At 44.2% G+C, this 24,368-nt stretch overlaps 1 protein-coding gene across 7 annotated transcripts in view; it reads left to right on the top strand.

The window, feature by feature from the left end:
- Nucleotides 1–24,368, top strand: part of TNC (tenascin C) — a 91,864-nt gene that overhangs the window by 55,667 nt on the left and 11,829 nt on the right. For 4 of the 7 annotated variants that reach the window (XM_082402177.1, XM_082402174.1, XM_082402178.1 and 1 more), the window contains 8 exons: nt 1,404–1,676; nt 9,492–9,764; nt 11,311–11,583; nt 16,992–17,114; nt 18,087–18,230; nt 20,054–20,173; nt 21,988–22,131; nt 22,897–23,027. In XM_082402177.1, coding sequence (XP_082258303.1) covers nt 1,404–1,676; nt 9,492–9,764; nt 11,311–11,583; nt 16,992–17,114; nt 18,087–18,230; nt 20,054–20,173; nt 21,988–22,131; nt 22,897–23,027 — 1,481 coding nt within the window. The remainder of the gene's footprint in view (nt 1–1,403; nt 1,677–9,491; nt 9,765–11,310; nt 11,584–16,991; nt 17,115–18,086; nt 18,231–20,053; nt 20,174–21,987; nt 22,132–22,896; nt 23,028–24,368) is intronic. The other 3 variants (XM_082402176.1, XM_082402179.1, XM_082402180.1) reach the window with 2 other exon arrangements.

The following is a 24,368-nucleotide window of genomic DNA, read 5'->3' as shown; positions in this document are numbered from 1 at the left end:
TTCCATGTTTCATCTTCCCATGTGCCTCCATTGGTCTGAAGTTGAGTAGAGGCTGTTAGGTTTGGTTTTGCATATGCCTGCCCCATTTTCCTATGATTATTGCAACTAAACTTTTCTGCAAACCTGTGTGTCCTAGTGGATTCTAGCAAAAACGTAGCTCTGCATTTTAGCCTCAATCATTTCAGTAACTCTCGCTGAGATAAATACACAGCACAGACAACTGCTGCATGAATGGTGACCCTGAAATGCCTAAAAATTGCAGCTGAGGCTGCCCTGGATGGACTCAGGGCTCTTTTATCTAACATCCATAAACAATCCCTTCTCAGAAGGCAAAGAAATCACCCGCCACTTTTGATCTTTCCTGCAGATCTTGCGGTTTGGGTGTTCTTAGTATTTTTATATGTTTTGTTTTTTTTTTTCTTTATAATGATAGCAACATTCTTGCTCCTGACAAGTCGGTCTGTGGGGAAGGAGGGCCATAATTCCATCTGACCTGCGTTTCACCAGATCTCTTGGGATGGGAAGTCTTTCTCCTGCCTTGCTAGAGAGACAATACTAGCTTTTCAAATCTTGCTTCTGCCTGCCCTCTGCATGTTTTATTCCTGTTGCTCGGAAAACCACTGGTAGGATCATCTCTGAGAAAAAATGTTACTTCTTGGCCGAACAGGGTTGCCTGACGGCCTTGTCCTGGCTCAGCTCTCTTGGTTGGCAATGCAGTACTAGCTTTCTTGGCCCACGTAGAAGCAGTTAAGAAAAGACAACCTATTTTAACAGAATATGAGAACAGCTGGCCCTTGTCAGAAGTATGATGAAAATACCAAGAATTACACTGAACAATTGCCAATTCCCTTTGAGTCACAAAATCAGAAGCCTCAAGGTACCACCTTGGGAGGGTAAAGGCATCAGAATTATTTAGTCGTCATCTGAACAGATGGGAGCTCCCTCAAAGCAAAGGATGTCTGCTGGCTGGAGCCAAGTACTCGTGGTCTCCTGAGTGCAATTTAAGAGACTAGAAGCCGCCAGCGCTCGTATCTTTTGACCGATGGCCAGCATCCCTGAGGTGTGGCTCCCAGAAGCATCTGGGTTTCGACAGAACAGGTCCTGCTGCCGTCACTGGGCATGTCTCCTCACACACGCCAGATCTTGGCCAGGCCCTGATCTTATGTGGCAGCTCCAGAGCGGGGAAATCTAATTGCCATACCTTCCTTTTTGTATTTTTCTTTTAATAAATCCCCTTTTTCTCTCCCATTGGCACTGATTGGTAACATCGCTTCATGTCACCCTAAGCCTGAACTGTCGGATCTTTCTAGCCATGGTTCTGTTAACAACTGCAGTCTTAAAACCCAAACGCAATGATTAACTCAGATTTATTTGTTTCTTCTCTCCTACCCCTCCTTTTTCAGCCGGAGAACCTGAAATCGGAAACTTAAATGTTTCTGACATCACTCCTGAGGGCTTCAATCTCTCCTGGACAGCTACCGATGGGGCCTTCAAGACCTTTACCATTGAAATTATTGATTCCAATAGGTTCCTGGAAACGATGGAATATAACATCTCTGGTGCTGAACGAACTGCTCACATCTCAGGGCTCCGCCCTAATAATCGTTTTATTGTCTACCTCTCTGGACTCACTCCCAGCAATCGGATCAAAACCATCAGTACCACGGCCACCACAGGTACATGCACGTTCACCCGCTCCTAACACCCTCTCTCCAGAATCTTTTTTGCAGGGCAAAGCCACTCCTTCCTGCCCACTGAAGCACAGGCCACAGGGTGCTAACTGTTCCGTGACACTAGGCTGGAGCGCTATTTAACATAACTCTCTTCCAGCAGCAGCCCAGATGGTGACTTTCCTAATTTATCCCTGACCAGGACATTTGCAGCATAAAATGTAGTTTGGTCCAGAATGCCAAGTTGAATCTGGAGAAAAGAATTCTCCTCATCAGTAGCCAAAAAGCCATGATGAGAGCTGTCCTTGACTTGGAAAGACGTCTATATTGGTCAGAGAGGTCTTAAAAATTATATTGTGTGTTATCCAACTGTCTTTGTCTTCCTAGTGCCTTTGACTTCCTAATACCCAAATATTCCAATGATTTAATGAAACTGAATTGGGCAAGTGATGAGAAAGAGCAAAGATTATTCATCACATGAGTGCACGAGGAAGTCATGCCATTCAGACCACTCCAATTCCAATGCCACCTCTAGGAGAAAAGACCAGAACATGCTGGCTTGCTTCCAGAACAGTGAATGGGAGATGGGAAAAATAAAAGTAGAGTAGAGTAGAGTTTAAATAAGGAACTTGGTCAACAAAAGAGTGAACTGCTTTCACTAAATCCGCGGTATCTGTGACATACACGCTATGGGAAATGCTCTCTGGAATGCAGCAAAAGAGAATTCTATGTGAATTCAGAAAGGAGAGCCTTGTCCATTCAAAATAGCATTCTTAGCACATTTTGGACAATGCCTTCTCTCGAGAGATAAAGTTAGACATCACACACTGAAATTTAAAGTTATTTGTGGAGTAAGCACAGGAGAGTCTTTTCTTCTTGATCACAAAAAGGGGTCCCATATTCTAGGGGAATTCAGGAAAAGGGTTAACATTGTAGTATCAAAAGCATCTATCATTTAAGTTACTCACAGTTGAGGGAGAGTCTGTCCTCATAACACTACAAAGTGTTATCAGCGTGGACCACAGGAAAAGCAGTGAGCCAGCAATACCTAGTTCTCATCCCAGCCACATGAAAGTATACCAAAACCTAGGGAAATTAGTCAAACACATATATTTCTTCCTCATGGCTCAAGTTGGTTTTCAAAAAAGGGCAAGTGTCTTTACCAGAGGGTAAAGGCTAAAACTTTATGGATTTAGTCTTACATGTTTTGATTTTGACCCTCTAATAGTGTTTTTTTTTGTTTTTTTGCTTTTTGTTTTTTGGTTTTTTTGGCTGCGTTGGGTCTTCATTGCTGCGCGCGGGCTTTCTCTACTTGCGGCGAGCGGGGGCTACTCTTCGATGCAGTGCACGGGCTTCTCATTGCAGTGGCTTCTCTTGTTGAGGAGCACGGGCTCTAGGCATGCAGGCTTTAGTAGTTGTGGCACACGGTGTGGCATGTGGGATCTTCCCGGCCCAGAGCTTGAACCCTTGTCCCCTGCATTGGCAGGCGGATTCTTAAGCACTGCGCCACCAGGGAAGTCCCTCTAATAGTGTTTTGAATTGACACACTTTTGTATTTTTTTCTTCTTGCTTTAGTAGCTGAACCTCTCCTTAGCTGCCTCACTGTCTCAAATGTGACCTCGGGCAGTGTGTCCATCTCCTGGAAAGCTCACGAGTCTGCCTTTGATAGCTTTCTTATAGAAGTCAGGAATTCTGACCACCTCCAGGAAATGGTGGTACGTTCTGTGCCTGCGGCGTCTCGCAGCTTTGTCATCGCCAACCTCAAAGCTTCTTCTGATTACACTGTCCACCTTCACGGGCTGATTGGCAGGCAGTGTGCTCAGACCCTGCTGGTGCAAGCGACCACAGGTATTTCCCACGATGGGTTCTTCACTCTCCCCTGAACTTCCCCTGAAGAGCCTTCCAAAAAAATCAACCTCTACCCATGTTTCACCCTCCTGGTTCCTCCAGATCCTTCTCAAATTTGAGAGAGACATCCAAATCAGAGCTTTAAAACTTCAAAAAGAAAAATTCTCACCCCAAATTAAGGAACTTCTGTGTCAACCTCTTTTTTCTAAATACCCACTCACATCTGGAGTTGCTCTGTTTGTTTGTATAGAGTTAACCTGATGTGCTTTGGTTGAATTTCCAAACCATCCTTTCATCTGATCTTGAATAATCTTTTCCAGTTCCCATTATTGTCTGCCTGTGGTCTTTCTAATCAAAGTTTGCCCATGTCTTATTCAAAGGGGTGTGTGCATGCCATTGTTGTTTCCTCGGTCAGAACGATCTACATTCTCTTTCTCTCCACCAAGATTTTAAAAGTAGTGTCACTAGCATGCAGAGAAAAAGACCCCAAAGCACACCCCAAGTCCCACATGAGAGGACCCAGTGGTCTCACCTTGTTCTTGAGACTTTTATTTGTCTGCATTCCCTACAGACTGCTCTTTTTTGACATTTACTCTATCAAGCATGTTTTGTCATTCACTAACATCTGTCACAAAGTGTCAGTCTTCCTTTCATCTATCATCTTGTTCAAATCTTGGTGCATGTGGTGAGCATTCAGAGTATTAAGTTTTTGAAAATGTCTGTCTTTCCTGGAAGCAGACAACATGTCAAGAAATTGTTTCAAAGGGTTAGAAGTGGTAAAAGAAAAACATCCCTAGCTTGCATGCAACACTGACTGGACCCTAACTACCGTTCTCTGAGTTTTCTTCTTGCATCTCGCTTTTCAGCTTGGTTGCATCCTTTGGGAGACAGCTAGAGGTTAAGGTGACCTTGAAAACCCAGGTCTTATTGGGTTTTGGCACTGCCAGTCTCTGTCTGGTAGCATGAAAAGAGTCCTAACATGCGTCCTTAATTCGGGAGAGTCCTTCCACAGCAAAATATAAGGAAAAAGCAGACAGAGTCCCATTTGAAGGATTTCACTTTTTCTGTGGTTGAGGTAATTTGCCAATGCTGTACCTGAAAATTATAGCATCATTAGCTTCTCAAACTAATTGCTAAGGAGGAAATCCCATGCCATTACTTACGGCTATCCTCTGCTTCTGAGCCAGATTCATTTGTCCTTAGAGACTTTATGGCATTGAGTTATGCTGTGCAATTGTCCACTTAAAGTTTATCCAGATGAGCTCCTTCTTTCCTCCAAATACTGGAGCTGCAGCAAAACAACACCCGAGTCCTTGGAGGAGTCTGCTTCTTCCCAACCCTAAATCCTGATCCTGGTATCTCAGTCCTCCAGGACTGTTGCCTCTCTCTAAAATACAGTCTGGGTTGAACTTATTTTAATGTTAGTATTATTTGATAAACGTGCATTTAGGTGGCCAGACCATATACATCCCAGTTGAAACTAGCAGTATAGGCCCCCTACATTAAAAATGAGTTGTTCTCATCACTGATTATCTAGATTTTAAGGGACAAGAGGAACTTAACCTCAGTGGAACCATCCATCTTTCCAAATTATCCAATAAGTGAATTTCATAATCAGAAAATGCAAAGTCTAACTTCAAGTCTTCCTTTAACTTCTACATATACCAGGAATTTTTAAATAGAGGACATTTTCATCTTTATAGTGTTTAGAGTGAGATGTAGATTTTCCTACGGTGCATACATTTGGGTTTTTGACTACTACAAAGAATTTCTCTTCTGTGGATATTAACCTTTAATTTCTACAATCCAAATAGATCATAGAAGACTAAATCGGGAAACTCCAAAGTAGCATTTTCTAAGGCATGCTCAGTGGCACACCAGCAACTTGACATGTTCAGAGAATATTCCTCAGAAAAGGTATCCATTGATAAGTTTATGAAGTGCTGGGCTAAACAAAATTAAGTAGGTTTCTTTACAGAACCAGCATTCTGAGGCCTTTAAAATGCTAGTATGCTTCGTGAATCTCTAGGATGAGATACAATATTCAATATAATGTGAAGCTATCTTTTCTTGGAACATCTTACAGAGCTAGTGTCCCATCACAAACCTTAGAAAATGTACTCTTAATACATCTTTACAATAATTCATCTACTGCTATAATGGCTTCTTCACTTTTCTTCATACATGACCAGCAAGTGGTCACGTCTCTACTTAAAAAAAAAATGCAAGTCCACACCTGCAGAGAAAGCAATATATTTTCTAACATTATAACCGGCGCAGGTGTGGACATAGCCTAATACGCTACCTTTCTGCAAATATTTGGAGGGATTGATACTTTCAGATTCTATGGCTACATTCTGTAGAAGTCCTCTGCTTCCTCTCATAATGTGTCTCTCATTCTCTCTGCCCATGTTCCTTTCCCTCAGAGCCAGAGCCACTGTTGGGCAGGCTAATCCTTAGCAATATTACCCCTGACAGCTTCAACGTGTCATGGACCACTCAAGCCAGGCCTTTTGCAAAGATTGTTATCAGTGTTAGGATTTCTCCCTCGCTGCACGAGCCCCAGCAGTTCACAGTCTCAGGAGACGCACAGCATGCTCACATCACGGGCTTGGTGGAGAGCACTGGCTATGACGTTAGTGTGGCAGGGACCACCTGGGCTGGGGACCCCACCAGACCCCTCACTGCTTTTGTTGTGACAGGTACTCATTCAAAGGTTCTCGCTTGTCTCTTCAGAATTCTAAAATGGGGAAAAGAAAGAAAGAGGATAGGCATTCTAAAGGGAAATTCAACCCCAAATATAGTCTTCATTCCATATGTAAACTTCTACATGAAAAGAAAGCAAATACTCTTGCAAAGAGAGACCTTTCACGGCCACTTTTAGGAAGTGGAGCCAGTAGACTCAACAGTTGTATAAAACTGCCAAGGAATTCTGTGCCCAGTTTTACAGGCTGTCTGATTCACGGTTTGGAGACTCTGGCTGAAGAGTGAGTTCTAAGTTAGAAATGGCCCACGGCAGGATTTTGTCCATAAGTCATGCTAGGTAAAGCAGCCCATGAACTACCTGCCCCGGAAATAATAATTTATCTTTTTCTTCTAAAAAAGTTACTTCTTAAGATTGACATCTACAACAGATTCATGAAGGTTCAATCTAAGATAGCAAATAGATCTCAATTTTAATTAAACCTTAACCATTCATTAAACTCGACTTCTTACCTCTCTTTGAATTACAAAAACAAATGGTTTTCTATTTCCTTTCCTGAAATTATCCTAAATCAATGGCAAAGGCTGCAAATGGTGTCAATTTACCAAATCTCTAGCCTGAAAAGCCTCAGAAAATATTTAGAAGTCTCTTGCCTTCCACTAATGATAATTTTTAGGAGACCAACTTTGCTGGCTGATTTTCACTTTAAACCAGGCCTCTCTTGAGGTCTGAATTGCTATAAATTGCTATTTATCTACATAAGTAAAATACATTAATAAGTTCAATTACATATTTAACTAGAGGCGGCATGGTTTCCTAGAAGAGTGGGGATCTTGAGATCAGGCTATGTGGTTTCTAATCCTCTCCCACATCTTTTTAGCTACATAACCTTGGCCAGTTCTTAACTTCTCTGAACCCCACTCCTTTATGTATGAAGAGAAAATATTCACAGGCACCTCCGGCAGCCTTTTCTCAGGGATTAAATGGACGTGGTGCAATTTAACTGCCCGGCATCCCGGAGGCATTTTACAGTTGCTGGGTCCTTTCCTCTATCTCCCAACAATATGAGGAAAGTAGTGTTCTTAAAAATAAGCAATAGAAAAAAAAAATGAAAAGAAAGAAAAAAAAAAAAAGCAACAGCCTAGATAGAAACAAGAGACCTCTGCAATCATGACTTTCCTATTATTTTTAAGAGAACACTACATGTTTTCATGTAAGATCAGAGAGTAGTTAATGCTTTCTGTCCAGTTAGCTAATGTGAATTCAATTGTTCAGTCTTCAGATGCAGAACAAGTAATTCCTTAGTGGGGTGAGGCGAGGAGTAGCCATGACTAAGAACTTCAGCGCCCAGAAGGGGAAGCATGGCCGGCCACGGATCCCATCAGGCCCTTATTTATAGCCTCTTGCAGGACCTCCCATAGAACAGAGAGAAGAAAGGGAGGCTGGTCTTGGGAATCCTAGATCCAGTTACAGCATTGTCTCAGCTAATCCTTGATGTGAAAAGACTCCGAATTTTAAAAGAAGCATATTTTAAAAAGAGAAAAAAAAAAAAAAAAAAAAAAAACTGAACATAAGGGTCTATAAATAACAAGCCCTTGATGGACTAATTAGCCTGAATGCCCTCCTTTTCATCAGAAGTCTCTGCTTTGATGACATGGAAGTGCAAGGAGGCCAGTTATCAGAGAAGGCGCCACTTATCTAAACAAAGCTCTGCAACAGAATTTGAAACCCTTGCCTTGCAGACAAAGAGGCCTGTTTGCACAGTGTATGTGATTTCATCTTTGTCTTTGATAGAGTTATGATTTGGGGGAGATCCTTATTTGGTTAAAAAAAAAAAAAAAGCTTCAAGACAAACACCAAGTGGTTCAAAATAAGTCCAGGAAATCCAAGCCACAGCAAAATTTAAATCTCTGCTTAGGGGATTAGGGCATTCATTCACTCGTTCTTTCAGTCACCAAACATCTGTTTTTAAACATTTTTCTTTACATTCCATGATTAGACTCTGGGCATTAGTGTAAGGTCATTTATCTCTTTGAATGCTTCCATTTAGCTTCAGTGAAAAAGCAGGCTCTAACCTAGATGGCGGCTAAAGCAGCCTTGGCCATGGAATTCCCATCCCCATGCCCACTTTGATGAAAAATAAACACATTCACCATGACTGTGTTTTGTTTTACTAGAGGGGAGCCACTGGACCTTCTCCACTAATGCTGCTTATGCCTCCGGTCTTGCCAGCACCCATGGGCTTGACTAATTATTAGACTTTGGCTTAGGGTGTGGAAAGAACATTGAACCCGGAGTCAGATGATCTGGGTTGGATCCCAGCTCAGCCGCCTAGTGGATATGTGACCTTGGATAAATCGTTGACCTCTCTACTTCCTTTGCTGCCATGGGGGAGAAGAGGGGGTAGTAATATCTACTTACAGTGTCATTGTGAGGACTCAATAGGATGATGGATGTGAAGCCTTGTCAATTGGGAAGTACTGACAGAAACCAAGCTGATATAAGGTCATTCCTTTGGGGAATCCCTTGGCACCTACGAAATAAGAGTGCCTGAGACACAGATGTCTGGTGAACGAATGAACAAACAGTGACAGAACTTACTGAAGAGCCTAACTTTATCCAGGAAAGTAAACAGCAAAAGGATTAGCAAATCTTGGTATTCCTTACTGGGCCATAATCATAAGTGGTTACATTTGGACACATGAAAAATCTTACCTCGTCCCTTTGTCTCAGCTGGTGAGGATGTATGTCACTAACTGGCCTATTCAACTTAGTTCAAAATAGGAACTAGAAGTGGAATAGAAACATACGAAGTATACCGAAAAGGAAGTATACTTTAAAAAATAAAATAAAAAAGCTGATTTCCTTCAAGACTACAGGTTAGTGGGAAATAGACAAAGGAGTCCAAACCCAGCACAAGATATTTGATTTTATTGGGAAAAATTCATGGCCTTTGGAGTCAGACCCAGCTAAAACCTTGCTCTCTCACATACTAGGCTCTGTGACTTCGGCCAAGTCAATCAACTTCTTTGAAGCTCAGTTTTCTTACCTGTATAATGGGAATAACATCTATCTCATAGGCTTGTTGAGAGATTTACACAAGACAACATCATCTGGCACCCAATAAGCTGTTACGAAATATGCACTTTCTGAGTATATAACATGTTTAATGATTGATTGGGTATCTATCAGTGTTCGTGGAGACTTGTGCTTTCCCAGCAGAGTCAGTGCTGCTAACCTGAGTTATTTTCACCCCTCCCTTCTTTCAGAGGCCTTGCCCCTTCTGGAAAACCTAACCATTTCCGACATTAATCCCTACGGGTTCACAGTTTCCTGGACGGCATCGGAGAATGCCTTTGACAGCTTCCTAGTAACGGTGGTGGATTCTGGGAAGCTGCTGGACCCCCAGGAATTCACACTTTCAGGAACCCAGAGGAAGCTGGAGCTTAGAGGCCTCATAACCGGCATTGGCTATGAGGTCATGGTCTCTGGCTTCACCCAAGGGCACCAAACCAAGCCCTTGAGGGCTGAGATTGTTACAGGTATTTTGGCTCAAGTGAGCCATTTTCTCCTCTTCCTGGTTCCCTTCCATGTAATCCATCTATGAGATCACCATGGTTTTAACACCCTTGTCCATGTTCCCTACTTAATCCATAGATGTGGCCTGTTCTTTATGTCACCCCCCCAACACTCTCTCTTGTCTTATGTCTCTAACAAGCACTCCCCTTCTCCCACTCCAGATACGAGAAGGTCGAAATGTTTCCACTAGGCATCCCAAATCCTTTAGGCCATGTCTTGTCTGTAGCTCTTGTGTGCTTACTCCACGTCACCCTCTTCTGTGTTCATCATGGCTGGTCCCCAGCTACATTTCAGCCTTCTCAAAAGAAATATACCAATGAGTATATTTCAAAAACTTATTTACCACGTTTGTCACCTCAAAGCCTCAACTGTGATCTTGACAAACTTCCCAGGTGGGGTTGTCATTGGAAAACCAACTGTGAACTTATACTGGTAAACACTAATATCATCGAGATTCTTCAACACAGACTAAATCCATAATTTTCTCAACACTAATAATTCCTAGAGAAATATAGCATGAACAACTTTAACAGTCAACAATCTGTATTTCCCAAAGTCTTTCTAGAGATTACTAACTCCATATTCAAAGGTACTACTTAGTGAAGAAGTTCCATGTTCAAATAAGTTTTGGAAACACTGAGTTAAACATAGTTTAACAGGATCCTTGACCACAAGGCTTTAGAGAACATTCTAATGTGCATGCTTCTCTCCAAGAGGGACTTACCCAGGCAATGTTTCCCAAACTTATTTTACAATGGATGATGATCAAACAGGAATAGTTTGCTCTGAGTATACTTTGGGAAATTCAGCTCTAAATTTACCTTGACATTGAGTTTTGTCTAGTTAAGGCAATCCAAGATAATACCTTGGGTCTGAAGTATGTAGCACAAGAGGTTCCAAGTCTTAGTTCTACCATCTGAACACTTACTGAATGGTTAACAAAAAGCAGGCCAGTCAAGAGTAGGAGCCTTCTTTAGTAAAGCAGCTCCAAGAAAAAGACCAAAAAGAACATAACATTTTAAAAGCCATTTTCCTCAGGATCAAGGGAAATATAATCAGTAGTATCATCACGGGCAGCTCTACAGATCATTAATGCTGGTTTATGTGTCTTTTCAAAAAGAAAAGAAGAAGGTCTCACAGAGCATGGGCACTCAGCCACTGGCAGACAGAGAGCAAATGTAAACAAGTTACTGACTTTGAACTTGTTTAATAATGCATGGGAGGGGCCACTGCTGAGTCCAGATGTGGATTTACAGAATTGCTTTTAGACAAAACTCACACATGCAAGCACCCACTTGGCTTGTATGGAATGTGTCAACTCCATCCTTCCCCTCTCCCAGATCTACTAGACATGTTCGTGTTGGATAATTTTATTTTCGGTATCTCAGGACACGTCTACCTCTGAGAGCTGGGGCATCACTCCATATTGATACCCCCACTGGAGAGAAGATTGCACGGGCTGCTGAATGATATTCTCTCTCCTCCTTCCACCATTTTCTCCCCCTCTAGAAGCCGAGCCGGAAGTTGACAACCTTCTGGTTTCAGATGCCACCCCAGACGGTTTCCGTCTGTCCTGGACAGCTGATGAAGGGGTCTTCGACAGCTTTGTTCTCAAAATCAGAGATACCAAAAAGCAGTCTGAACCACTGGAAATAACCCTACTTGCCCCCGAACGTACCAGGGACATAACAGGTCTCAGAGAGGCCACTGAATACGAAATTGAACTCTATGGAATAAGCAGTGGAAGGCGATCCCAGCCAGTCAGTGCTATAGCAACAACAGGTACCGTATATAAATGGGAGAGAATTGAGAAAAGTTCTCTGTTCCTCTTCTCACAGGGCTGGGAAATTACAAGAGCTTCGGATGCAGACAAGCTTGTGTTTGAATCCTGACTCTTGAGTAGAGACCAGGTGACCATGGCTAAGTCTTGACGCAAAAAGTATGACGCCACTTACTTAATAGTGTTATGAGGATTAAATGAGATAATTCATGGAAAGCCCATACAGAGGCCCTGGCACACAGCAAGGGCTGAGCAAATGAGAGCTATTAACATTTTTATTATTGTCATTAAGATAGTCATTACAATCAATCATTGCTTTTTTTTTTTTTTAATCCCAAAGGCCCTTCCTTCTACCTATTATCATGTTTTATCCAGAGATATACTTCCTTGTTCTTTGGTCAAATGTTCAAACTATGCAGGGAATAATGAAGAAGTGGTACCTCCACCTATAAAGATTAATAGTTATAAAATGCTATGTGTGAAATAGTCAGTACCCTGATCAAGAAGGAAAAAAGAGGAGGCTGGCAAGGTTGGCAGGTTGTTCTTCATGAGGCCCGTCATTCTATTTGATACTCACAGCAGCTCTACAGGGCACTGGAAGGAGAAATGAAAATCCTTTTCAATATGAGTTGTTTCAAGGAGAACGAAAAAAGATGGTTATAACATGACTGTTTATAATGATAATACTAAGACTCATATGACTCTTTAAAGAGAAAACGAATGACCTTCAACAGGTAGGGTGAATTCCTTCAGGAAACTGAGGCAGGTACAGAAATGGAGCATTTGCTAGAGACCACTGCTTCAGAGGAACCAGGGGAAAGAATCACAGAACCACAGGCAGAGGTAGAAGGGACCTGAGAAATGATGTAGCCCAGACTCTTCTGTTTGTGCGTGAAGAATCTGTGGCCCAAAAAGGTGAAGTGATTTGCCTAAGGTCACACAGCCAGATTTGGGGTAGAACCCAAATGCCAAGTTATTTTAATATTATTAAATATAAGCGGGCTAGGTGACAGATAACCAACGAATATACACACTTGCCATCTCTGACAGGCAAAGGGCATAACACTAGCCAAAACCTTCCCGTTGTCCAGAGATGAGTATTTTTTGATGCCAAATTTCAGGACCTAATGAGCTCCGAGAAGCCACCTGTAGAAATCATACTCAGTATTTGTAGACGTGGAGCAATTCAGCCAGAAGAAATACCCTGTTTCTTATTAACACAGACCCTATCCCAGGGACGTGGGTCCTTGTCTCCTCTTCCCTGTGGCTTCCCATAAAAGAACTTCAGATCAGAGGCAGAGCCTGATTCTGACCTTGGTTTATAAACACTGCTTTTCAAAGTTTACTTCTCATCACTGGTTTTGTTTTGCTGATCTTTTTTTTCTAGAGGCTCTGCAGTTCTAAAGCAAAAATGAATAATCATGAGCTTTTTTTTTTTTTCTAAGAACAAGAAAAAAGAACGGCCCTCTAGGATAGCCCTTTCTTTGATTTTTTTCTCTGGGGTCTTGTGTCTCACAGCCTAAGAGAAGTGTGTGCGTCGGTGTGTGAGTGTACGTACACACGTGTGCTCCGGTACTTGGCAAGGACGGGCGAGGTGACTCTTGATCACAGCAGACGTCCAATTTACCTCAACAGCTTCGTAAAGTTTCCCTTTTGTGTTTTCATTCTTTCTCCTTGTAAACCCTTCTCTCTGTTCCTCTTTTTCCCTGTAAAAGCCGCCGCAGGTTCTCCTCTCACTCCCTGCGCATGAGCTGGCAGCCCTGAGTGCCCCAGCGCCAGGGAGCGTGGGTAGAAGCAGTGTAGCTGAATGGTTAAGCCTGCAGCCTCTGGGCAGAGCCCCTGGAGTCGGATCCCTGCTCTACCTCTTCCCAGCTATGTGAGCGTGAGCAAGTCTCCTTTCCCCTCCGGGCCTCAGTCCCCTCATCCGGCCAATAGCATTTAACTCCAAGGTCAGCCATGAGGTTCATGTCACATCATAAATGTCAAGTATTTAGTTTCCTTGCCCACTGTAACGATATTAGCTAATATTATGTTTGGGTGATTTAACGTACATTTTATTTTTTAATGGCCCAGTTGGTTCAAAATTCAAAAGTTAAAAAAAAAGGATATACAGTGAGGTCTCTATTCTACTGTGTCCCTGACACCAGTTGTTCTATCTAGAAGCAGTCAGTATTACCACTTTCTTCTGAATCACTGCAGAAATATGCTCTACAAACAGATAAGATTAGACATAAGTCTACGTTCTCTTTTTTTTTCACCTTTTTCTTTTGGCGTGGCGGTTAACATACCCACTCTTCCACACATTGGGGGGGGGGGTGTTCCTTGCTTATTAATAGATCTCAGAGATAATCCCATACACCTTATTTATTTAACTATTCCCCTACTGACAGACCCTTAGATTATAGGTTGTTTCTTCCTCTGTCAATCTCTGCATTTGCAGTGGCTCCTCTTCCCCTCCGTGGTTTGAGCCACTTCTTCACAACAGCCTGGGCTCCGCTTTGGGAAGCCCAGAGTTGCCAGGAGCTTCTTTTGCCTCTGGGGAGTTAAATGCCAACATGCCTCTGTATACCATCGGGACGGTCCCCAGAATAGACAGAAAATAGTTCAAAATCCAAAACCAGAGTAAGATGACTTTGTCATTCTCTTCTGGAGGTTCCTATTGCTCACCTCGGGGGTAGTGAGGACCCTGAAATGCTTCTTTAACCTGCCCCATCACCACCGCGAAACATACACCCTTTCCACCCCCAAAGCCAAGGGGGCAGCACCTCTCCCAACTCCCAGAATGTGCCCCCTCCCGCTCTACCTCACTTCTCCCAGCCAGACAGCCTCCCAGCTCCCCCGCTCAGTTGCAGCTCAGATGGACTTAAAGCCACACACCACGCAGCTGCAGTGGCATCGTGTCTGGGGACCCGGGTCAGCGGGTCTGCAGAGACATGTGCTCAGCAATCCTCCCTTCTACGTGAAACAGGCTGTTTATGCCTGGTGCCTTTGCCTCTGACGCTCATAAAGTGTAAACTATCGATTACAGAGCACGCACTTCATGTCACACACAGCAGGGCAACTGACACACTTTACCTCACTGATTCACGTGACACAGACAGCCTAAGTGCCACATTCAGACCTATTTCACAGAGACCTAAGGGGCTAAGGTGTTTTTAGCTAGTAAAGCCAGAATGGAATTCAAACCCAGGTCAGTGTAACTCCAAAATCCTTGCTCTTAAATCACACTGGCTACAATAATCGTCCCCTGAGCTTACCACGATTCACATATTAAGAATTGAATAAAAATATGTTGGAGGGAGAATTTTTTAAATGATTGTTAATGGTCACATTATTAAAGACATTTGCTCCAGATTTGGGGAGGCAACATTTTATGCAGAGAACAGACAGAAGTACTCTTCATCCTCCTTGAGAATTTCTAGCAATTCCAAATGTTTTCCTAATGGAATTTTTATTGAAAACCAAGAGTCTTCTTGGAAAGACAGACAGAGGCATTGCCTTTCCTGGGTCTCCCTAACTTTTCAATAGGTATGATTTAGTTGTTCTCTGAGGCTCAGCCTTCAGGTTCCTATTGACCATCTCTTCTGCTGTGGTGCTGGAGACCTGCAGGCCCTACTTATGGCAGAAGGACACACGCTAAAATAACAAATTGTCTTCCACACCTAGGAAGGTCTGTTGCCTAAAAGTACCATTGACCCTGGAATTCTACCACTACTGTGCCATTCTTCAGATGACACATGGCTATCTATCTTCCTACTGTCACTTTCATCAAGCACATCCCTCAGGAGGGCATGACAGATGAGGTTACTAATTCTTACGGTTTTTCAGCCAGGGCAGATAATATTGCCATTTTGCAGATGAGAAAATTGGGATCGAGAGGGGAAAGCTGTGGCCACAAGATACACTTTCTACAATGTGCCAGGACCTGCCCCAGTGAGGTTCACAGTCAGAGTGAAGGTCAGAGTGGACTAGCCTGGCAGAAGGAGAGCCCCAGTGCCTGAGTTTACACACCCCATGGGGGTTTTTTCTCATTCTGCCTCATCTAGATCTTTCCTGGGGGCTACCACAACATTCAGGTGGCCCATGGAAAAAAGAATCACGTGGGAAAGAAAAAAAAAAAAGAGAGGGCAAGCATGTTTACCGAGTTCTTACTGCGTGCCAGATTCTGTGCTAGGGTTTCACATCCATTATCTCTGCTAATCCTCAAAACATTCCTGAAGGTGGGCACCACTTTTCCCACTGGAAAGATGGAGACGGAGCAACTCAGGCTCTCGGAAGTGAAGGGAACTGCCCCTGGTTGCCCAGCCTCTCCGTGGTATTTGGACAATCAAGATCTTCCAGGCTCCAGAGCCCCTGTGGCTTCCAAAGCTTTCTAAGGAGAGGGCAAAATCCCAGGCAGCCACAGAACCTGAGGGTGGGCAGCAGGTCACAGGAGAACGCCGCAGGAGGAGAGAAAAAGACAGAAATGGAGAGAAAAAAAGCTCCCCAAAGTGGGCTGTGGGTTTCAGAACTTAACGATCAATGTGGGATGCAGAGGGGAAAAGATGAGGAAATGAGTTCCCGGGAGACCTGAAAATTGTTTCCTGAATTCTACAGTTAAGCATGGTCAGCTGAAGAGGGCAAAAAGCTAAGCCAAAAAATACACAGAGAAAAGCCAAAGGAAACTGGGTTTGAGGGGGAGGCATTTACGTAGCAGGAACTGTCCCTCAGGCATGGCTTTCCCCCAGGTAGACCCAATATCCAAGGGGTGTTTGCTTTGGTGAAAGGTCTGAGGTGGTTCCTCTGGCTCTGGACCTCCATCCAGTTCTGGGAATGGGTTTGTCGAGGTCAGTTTCCACGTGAACATTATTTCCAAGATCCCAGGGCTGTGCTCAGCCCTGCTCCTGGGACTTAGGAAGGTCATATCACAAGAATGTTCTCTGGAGAACTTAGCCTCAGTTTAGTCCTCTGTAAAATGGCTACAACCACACCTCAGTGGTTTCTAAATGAGGGTTAATCCTTATAAATTGCAAAGAACTGTACAATTGTCAAGTCTTGGTATCACTTAATAAAAGGAACTAAAAAGCAAAGATTTGAAAAAATGCTAAACATCAAAACTTAAAGGAGGGTGTATTCCAAGCTGTGAGACCCCTCATTCACCCTCACTTCCTTAGACGTCAGCTATGGTGCTAACGTTCTTGAATGAAACCAAATGGCAGCTCTACAGCTCCGGGCCCTGTACCTGAATGAAAGAACAACTGTTCCCATCAAGTTGTAACTTAATCACAGGTCACCACATTCTCCATCCCAAAGGCTTGGCTGGGACATAAACTAGGGACTGAGTTTTCATGGATCAGGAATTCGGGAAGCATTGCTGATGAGCAAGATAGTTAACCGTTTCTGGGTTTCTCCTGTGCTCTTTCCTCGACAGCCATGGGCTCCCCGAAGGAAATCGTTTTCTCAGACATCACTGAAAACTCAGCCACTGTCAGCTGGAAGGCACCCACTACCCAGGTGGAGAGCTTCCGGGTTACATCTGTACCCACTGCAGGAGGTAGGGCACTTGGGGAGGGGAGAGGGAGGAGGAAGGATCTGGAGGGTTTGGGTGGAATAGTGAAGAGACCCTGATAATCCCATCCTCCCAAACATCATGGCCAAAGAAAACTACTTCTTTATATTTGAGACCATCCGGATAGACTTCATTTGTAAAGTGCTATGAGACCCTTGGAAGAAACTATTTTGTGAAGGGTCATGTTACGAAGATTGTTTCCAGGCTCATAGTCTGGGAAGCTGTGACTTAGCAGAGTTGGGAGTTCTAGTTCAGAGCACACGGGCTATAATAGAGACCAAGGGGGTGGGGGGGAGCCTAGTCAAATATGTCTAAAGACATTCTGGGAGGTAGTGAGCTCCCCGTTAGTGGAAGTGTATACAAAGATGATAGTTGATAACCTCTTCAGAGAAATGTGGTAGCATCTCTGTGGGGTGTTTGGCCAGCTGATATACAAGCTCCTCACCAGCCCCCAATTTCTAAGAAATATAAACTTTGGACTTTTTCATAGATGTAAGAGTACAAGCTTGACCATGACCATTTTCTTCAACAGTAGAATCTCTGCTAGTAAGGGATGAGTCTATATATTCTTTAGCTAATACAATGGATTAAATATATCAGATATACATTACATAGCAAGCTTCCCATATTCTTTGTGGGAAAAATAGGTAAATAAAATTTGTGCAACATGGCCAGTTCTCTACTGAATGGAAACTTGCCATTTTTAGCACATTGTGACCTCATGTTTTTTCCTCCCCTGGCTCAGTTTTTGGCATCTTCATGGATGGAAAAAACATTATACAAAAAGTAAAACCTCTTCTCTTATGCCAGAGTGTAGGAGCAACTGAGAAGTCAAGAAAATGGTGTTGGATGAAGATATAGTTTCACTGCCAAATCGGATACACCCATTCTTGAGACAACTGTGAATAAGTTTCAGTGAGGTTCACCTTCCCCCATCTTGCTTTTACTGTGTTCTAGGTACACCCTCAGTGGTAACTGTGGATGGGACCAAGACTCAGACCAGGCTGCTGAGACTCTTACCTGGAGTGGAGTACCTCGTCAGCGTCATCGCCCTGAAGGGCTTTGAAGAAAGCGAGCCTGTCTCGGGGACGCTCACCACAGGTGTTTTTCTCACCTTCAGCATTATTTCTCATGATTCAGAAGCTAGGAGAAAAGTTTTTATTTAGGAAATTCTCGGGGAAAGTGGGCTGGATTTGGCACACCAACGGTCTCATTTCTGGTCCGTCTGTAGCCTCTTTTGAGCTGCATCCTCAACCTCCCTGGGCCACTGTTTCCCAGGGTATTGTGGGGAAAATGGCACAAGTTGGGGAGTCATGCTGACCTGGTGGAAATCCCACGTTCTGCCACTTCTAGATACATGAGCTGTCAGTGAATTTCTCGAGGGTCTAGTTCCCTTCTCTGTAAAATGGGTGCAATTCTGCTTCCTTCGCAGGAAGCTGTAAGAATCACGTGAAACTGTATATGTAAAGCGTCTGCAAATATAAAAAATGACTGTACACATTAATTCACTTCCTTCCCTTCCCCGATAGTGCCAGGACCAGCGTGAGGATCCTTGCAAGCAGGTGCTTCACACAGACACTATAAAGTAACTACTCTGGATCTGGCAGCTACTGTATTTCAGGCCGTTACTAAACCCTTCACATGTAAACCCCATAGCTATTATCCTTCCCATTTTACAGAGGAAACAACTGAGACCTGGGGAAATTAAATGCCTTGGGCAAGTCCATATAACTAGTAAATGCTGGAAGCAAATTTGAACTTAGGTCAGTCTGAATACAAACTCTGTATTCTTCTAAACTAAAGGATGATTTTCCTGTTATAACCTGATTTGTACAACACACTCTAAGGAGGGAAAAATAATGAATTGCATTGAAGGAGAATGAAGTGGAAAATTTCTCTTCAGGCAGCCATGTTCCTAAACAATTTATCCTTTGATATATGAGCAATTATCCAGCCTAATCCGTTAAGGGATCTAAAGAATGGGCCTCACAGGAAATTTTAAAAATATCCTAATAGTCTTAAAAGGGTTGCTAATATGCAATTAAAACCTCCCGGCTGAACCCAGAGTTCTACCCACCCTGCCACACAGATCCTCGTTTCCCCCCTAGAAATCTTTCATTCATGGGTTCTCCATGGCAACTGGTTGCAAAGTCTGGATCTGTTTCCTCCAGAGGCCCTGTTGTCCTCATCCGTTAAAGGAGATTCTGTATGTGAAAGATGAGACAGGAAGGACCTCAGAGTGGACGGGGTGGGCCCCAAATCACTCTACCACCTCCTGACTCTCAGGCCAGTCATTTCATCTCTTGGGGCCCAGACACCTCATCTGTAAAATGAGCTGATGATGGCTGCCGCGCCCCCCATCCTCCCAGGGCTGTCGTCCTGGAGTAATTGTGTCACAAATGTGAACAAAAGCGGGAACTAGTCATATTTAGGTTGGTTTCTAAGAAAGGGATGTTGGGTTGTAGCAGTGGTGAGTTAAAAGGGCCAAGGCCCTGGGACTATCCATCCCTTCTCGGTACAAGTCATTTGGAAGTCATATTGAAAACTCCAAATAGCTTTAATAGTCATGTTAATAACAAGTGCAGTTACTGAGTGCTGCCCCCTAACACATTTCACACACATCCTCTAGTTCAGCGGTCCCCAACATTTTTGGCACCAGGGACCGGTTTCATGGAAAACAATTTTTCCACAGATGGGGCAGGGCAGGGGGGGAATGGTTCAGGTGGTAATGGGAGCGATGGGGAGCGGCAGATGAAGCTTCGCTCACTCGCCCACCGCTCGCCTCCTGCTGTACGGCCCGGTTCCTAACAGGCCGCGCACCAGTACTGGAGTCCAGGAGCAGTGTAGACAGCAGAGCAGCTGTGGTCTGATGTCCTACCCCATGACTGCCCATCTCTCCAACACATTACCATCTTTCCTTGCAGCTCTGGATGGCCCATCTGGTCTGGTGACAGCCAACATCACCGACTCAGAAGCCTTGGCCATGTGGCAGCCGGCCATCGCCCCCGTGGACAATTATGTCATCTCCTACACAGGGGAGAGAGGTAAGGTCGTGTCCAAGACCCTCCCCACCCTGAGGAGTGTCTGTCCTGCTGTAAACTCTTCCCGTTCTCCCTTCTTTGTGCCACACTGGGTCCATGGTAGCAAAAATGCATGGGTAGACTGGAGAGTCCAGCAATGTCCCTGTGGCTCTCGACTGCCACCTGAGAACAGACTCATAGGCTGGCACTGGGGCTGGGTGGGTGGGGGTGGAGGGACCAGTTCAGGCGGTGGCAAGAGAGGTCCTACCCGTATCCCCTGCTTGTTGTCAAGTGAAAGAGCATCAGCACCATGGTTGTATCAAGGGAGGCCAGCGGGCCATTTAAGGAAAAGCAGAGGGTACGTCTCCAGCCTGTTCCTCCTCTCCTGCTAGGCTCTCTGCCGTCAGAGTGAGTCACCCTCTCCAGGCAGCAGCTCTCACCTCTTACAAAGAAGGAGTCCAGAATCTGAAATCTTAAACAGACTATTTCAGGTAGCTCTGGGAAGCCCGGGCTTCTTGGATGCCACAGACGAGGCCTATTAGAGCAGACCTGATTGAGAAATCAGAAATTATTTTTCCTTGTCTTTGCAACCATCTGTGCTAATTTACTCAGTTGGAGATTAAACACTTGTTTGGGGCACCAGCAAATCAAGGCTACCAGAAGGTAAAATTAAATACAAATAAGAGAGAAGAGAAAGAAAGATTCCTTTTCAGTGAACAAATCCATACTTTTGTCATGAGCTAGACTAGAAAAAATATGTTGTTATTTTAATCTCAAAGTATATGTGAGTTTTTCATATTTTATGGTTCAGTATTGTTTTACCTTCAGTAACAATATGAGAGGGCACCACAAGCTGTGCTGGGGCCTCTGAAAATCTTAATTCAGCCCGGGCAACCACTTACGAGAGTTCCTTGCGAGGACAGAGCAAAGATGGGGTGGGGCTAGAGGGATGCTTGGGTTTATTCTTTCTACTTTTCTATTTTTAAATATTCCCTGTGAGCAAACTCTTCCAAGTCAGGGGAGATGATGTTGTCTCACTTAAAATAACTCAGAGTATAGTTCGTGGGAATCATGGAAATTGTGGATGCAAGCGTAGAAATTTCCTAGAGCCCAGAAGTGTGCGTGAGGCTGGGGGCGTGGGCTCGTGACTGATGAACAGAGTGACCAGCTCATTCCACTCTGCCCTGGACCTTCCCAGTTTTAGCCTTATAAGTCCCATGCCCTGGGAAACCTCTTAGTCCTTGGCAAGCCAGGATAGCTGGTCACCTGTGATTGAGAAGTAAGCACATATACCTGGGCACCATGGTTTGGGGTCCACCGTTGGTCCTGACCCAGTGGGACTGAGAGGCAGTAATCAGGCTCTGGTGTGTCTATGCCACCTGATTTTTGTGATCCCCCAGCCTAATGATTTGACATTTGGCAAATAAAAGGACATGAGAGTAAGTGAAGAAAAGGGGAGGGCAAGCAATGGGACAAATTAAATGTGAGTAGCCCAAGCCTTGGAGATGTTACCCGCAGCTCTCCTGTAACTGGGTCCTGTGCCTCAGCTGCAACGCTGTCCCAGCGGCACCCTGTGCAAAAGTCTCCTGACCCCCAGGGCCCCTTCCTTCTGACTGGGTGCCTGGAAAACTCCAGTACCATATGATAAATCCTTTGTATATGAAGTGATTGCTCAAGAGAGAGAGACAGGAGTGTGAGTCATGTCAGAAACCAAACCTGCTTTTCTGTAGGGTCACTGAAAGTTTCTATGTTAGAAGGTGTGTGCGCTCTTGGCCAAGTCCGCTGATGGCCCAGACAGCGGACTGGTAACTGCCACGGTGTGTATATTTCCTGTTTAGAGCCAGAAATTACCCGCACGGTGTCCGGGAACACAGTGGAGTATGCGCTGACCAACCTCAAGCCTGCCACGGAATACACGCTGAGGATCTTTGCAGAGAAAGGGCCCCAGAAGAGCTCAATTATCACCACCAAGTTCATGACAGGTACAAAGACATCGAGAGCTGGAAGATGCCCACCCACAGCCTCTATCTTTAACAGTATCCCTCTCCAACTCTTATTTCCCCAGTCAGCTCCCTGCAATGTGATGACATCAGCATCAGCTAAAGTCACCGGTGCCCACTCAGTCAAGACCTTAAGAAACACACCATTTCCTTTTGCACTGAAATGACCTTGCTCTCCCCACGGACTAGGAAACGATTTTAAGAGGAGGGCTTTTTAAGTGGAAAACCAGTCCCCGCTGACCCTAAACCCAGTATTTAATGATCCATGTTCTAGGCAGGGAAATCTTTTTAAGAGAAAGATTTTAAAGGCAAGTTTTCCTAGATGTCCATTGGGTTTTTATACATTGAGATCTTTTTACAAACTGCAGCAAGCAGAGAAACAGAGGCAATGTCCTCTGAGTAGGGGTGAGCGCCAATACCATCATTCATCTGTCCTCTTCTTCAGAAACAAGGGGGGTTCTAATTACGTTCACGGCTGTGTCTTTCTTCCCAAATCCAACTAAAGCCGGTCAATATCCTGTTGGGCTCAGGAAAACGTGGCCCTTGGGATGAGATGAACCACAGAGAATGTACGCCTTTGGAGGTCATCTGGCTCAACCTCTTCATTTACAGATGGTGAAGGTTTTGGCCAAGGTCATATAAGTCAATGGTAGGGAAAGGACTTGAACCCAGGCCTCCTGATACCCAGCTGGGGACTTTGTCCTACACCTGCTGACTTATTTGATATTAAATTCTTATCTTCTCCAGACCTCGATTCTCCAAGAGACTTCACTGCTACTGATGTTCAGTCGGAAACTGCCGTTCTCACCTGGAGACCTCCCCGGGCATCTGTCACTGGTTACCTATTGGTGTTTGAATCCGTGGACGGTACAATCAAGGTATCTTGAAGTATATAAACAACTCCCCACTGCTGGTTGAAACATTTACGTGATCCTCCAAGTAGGGAAGAATTATCTGGATGTTGTTTCTCCTATCCCAGTGCAACTGGGGAGCTGGGAAAAAATTAGTAGGAACTGGACACCATGCCAGACCTTCTGAATCATAAGCCCCAGCCTCCCTGTCTCATTTTAACCAGACTCCAGTTTTGACAGCCAGCCAAGGTCAAGAACCACCGCTCACAAGACTTGAGGACATTTTAGGAGCTGGACTCTTTGTCCTTAAATGTTTTATTGAGCAAAGGCCAAAAGCTTCTTCTGCATCTTTGCCATATATCTCACAGATGGCATCATTCCATTATATAATGAAATATATATCACCATGTTCTTATGACATCAACTGTTTACAGCAATTTTTATTTATATTCCCTACCCATGATTTTTTTTCTTCTACTTTTTAATTTGAAATAACTTTAGACCATCACACAAGCAAAAGAAATTTTCTAACCTTTACCTTCTAAACTTGTTTTTGACTTTTTAATTTTGGTCACCATCCTTTACATTTCCAAGATCTTTTACTTATTTTCTGCACATTGATCTTTTGCTAGCATATCATTTGCATCTCCTGTTATCTTCTTCTCTTTATCTCTAAGAATATATGTTCTTGGTATTTTCTTCCACAGCCTACATAGTGTTTCCTCCAAGGTCTCTTTTCTGGTTTGCTGCTGTTTGGTTTGGTTTGGTTTGGGTCTCCATCTTTCATGTTGGAGACTTCCACCTAATGCCTGTTGGTCTTTTTGTACTGGAGCCAAGAATGAAATAGCCGATTGGGAGGTCTAATTGCACAGACAGGTCTTGTCAACTATGGCGCTCGCTGTAGAGTGACTGGGCAAGTACCCAGCAATTTTCTTGGGGGACTCCCAAGCATCAGGACTGTAAACTATTTCTCTCGAGCTCATCAGTCTCCTTGGAGGATCCTCCACCTCCTTCGAACCAGGCTGCCAGGAGCCTTGCTGGAGAAGGAGCCTGGGCTCCCACTGTGTACACACCTTCACTTCTCCTGTTTCCAGTGCAGCACCCGAGCCTCCCTTGCAGCTGGGCCTGATGGACTTGAATCCAGAGTCTCCTCTCTGGCTCAGCCTCTCCAGGGAGGAAACCTCAGCCTTTCATCTGGGCCGGGAAGGACAGTCACCCAGACTGTTGGGGGATGGAGGGAGCTGGGGATCTGTTTATTATGCAAAGTTTTAAACAAACCTTTGTTCAGCCATGCCCCACACTGGCCTTCAAAGGCATCTCTGCTTTTGCATACATTTCATTCCTGAACTTGCCGGGGCTCTGCAGCAT

Source organism: Balaenoptera borealis (genome assembly GCF_965194805.1).
Source record: "Balaenoptera borealis genome assembly, chromosome: 8".
Lineage (NCBI taxonomy): Eukaryota > Metazoa > Chordata > Mammalia > Artiodactyla > Balaenopteridae > Balaenoptera > Balaenoptera borealis.
This window is presented reverse-complemented; position numbering and strand designations above follow the sequence as displayed.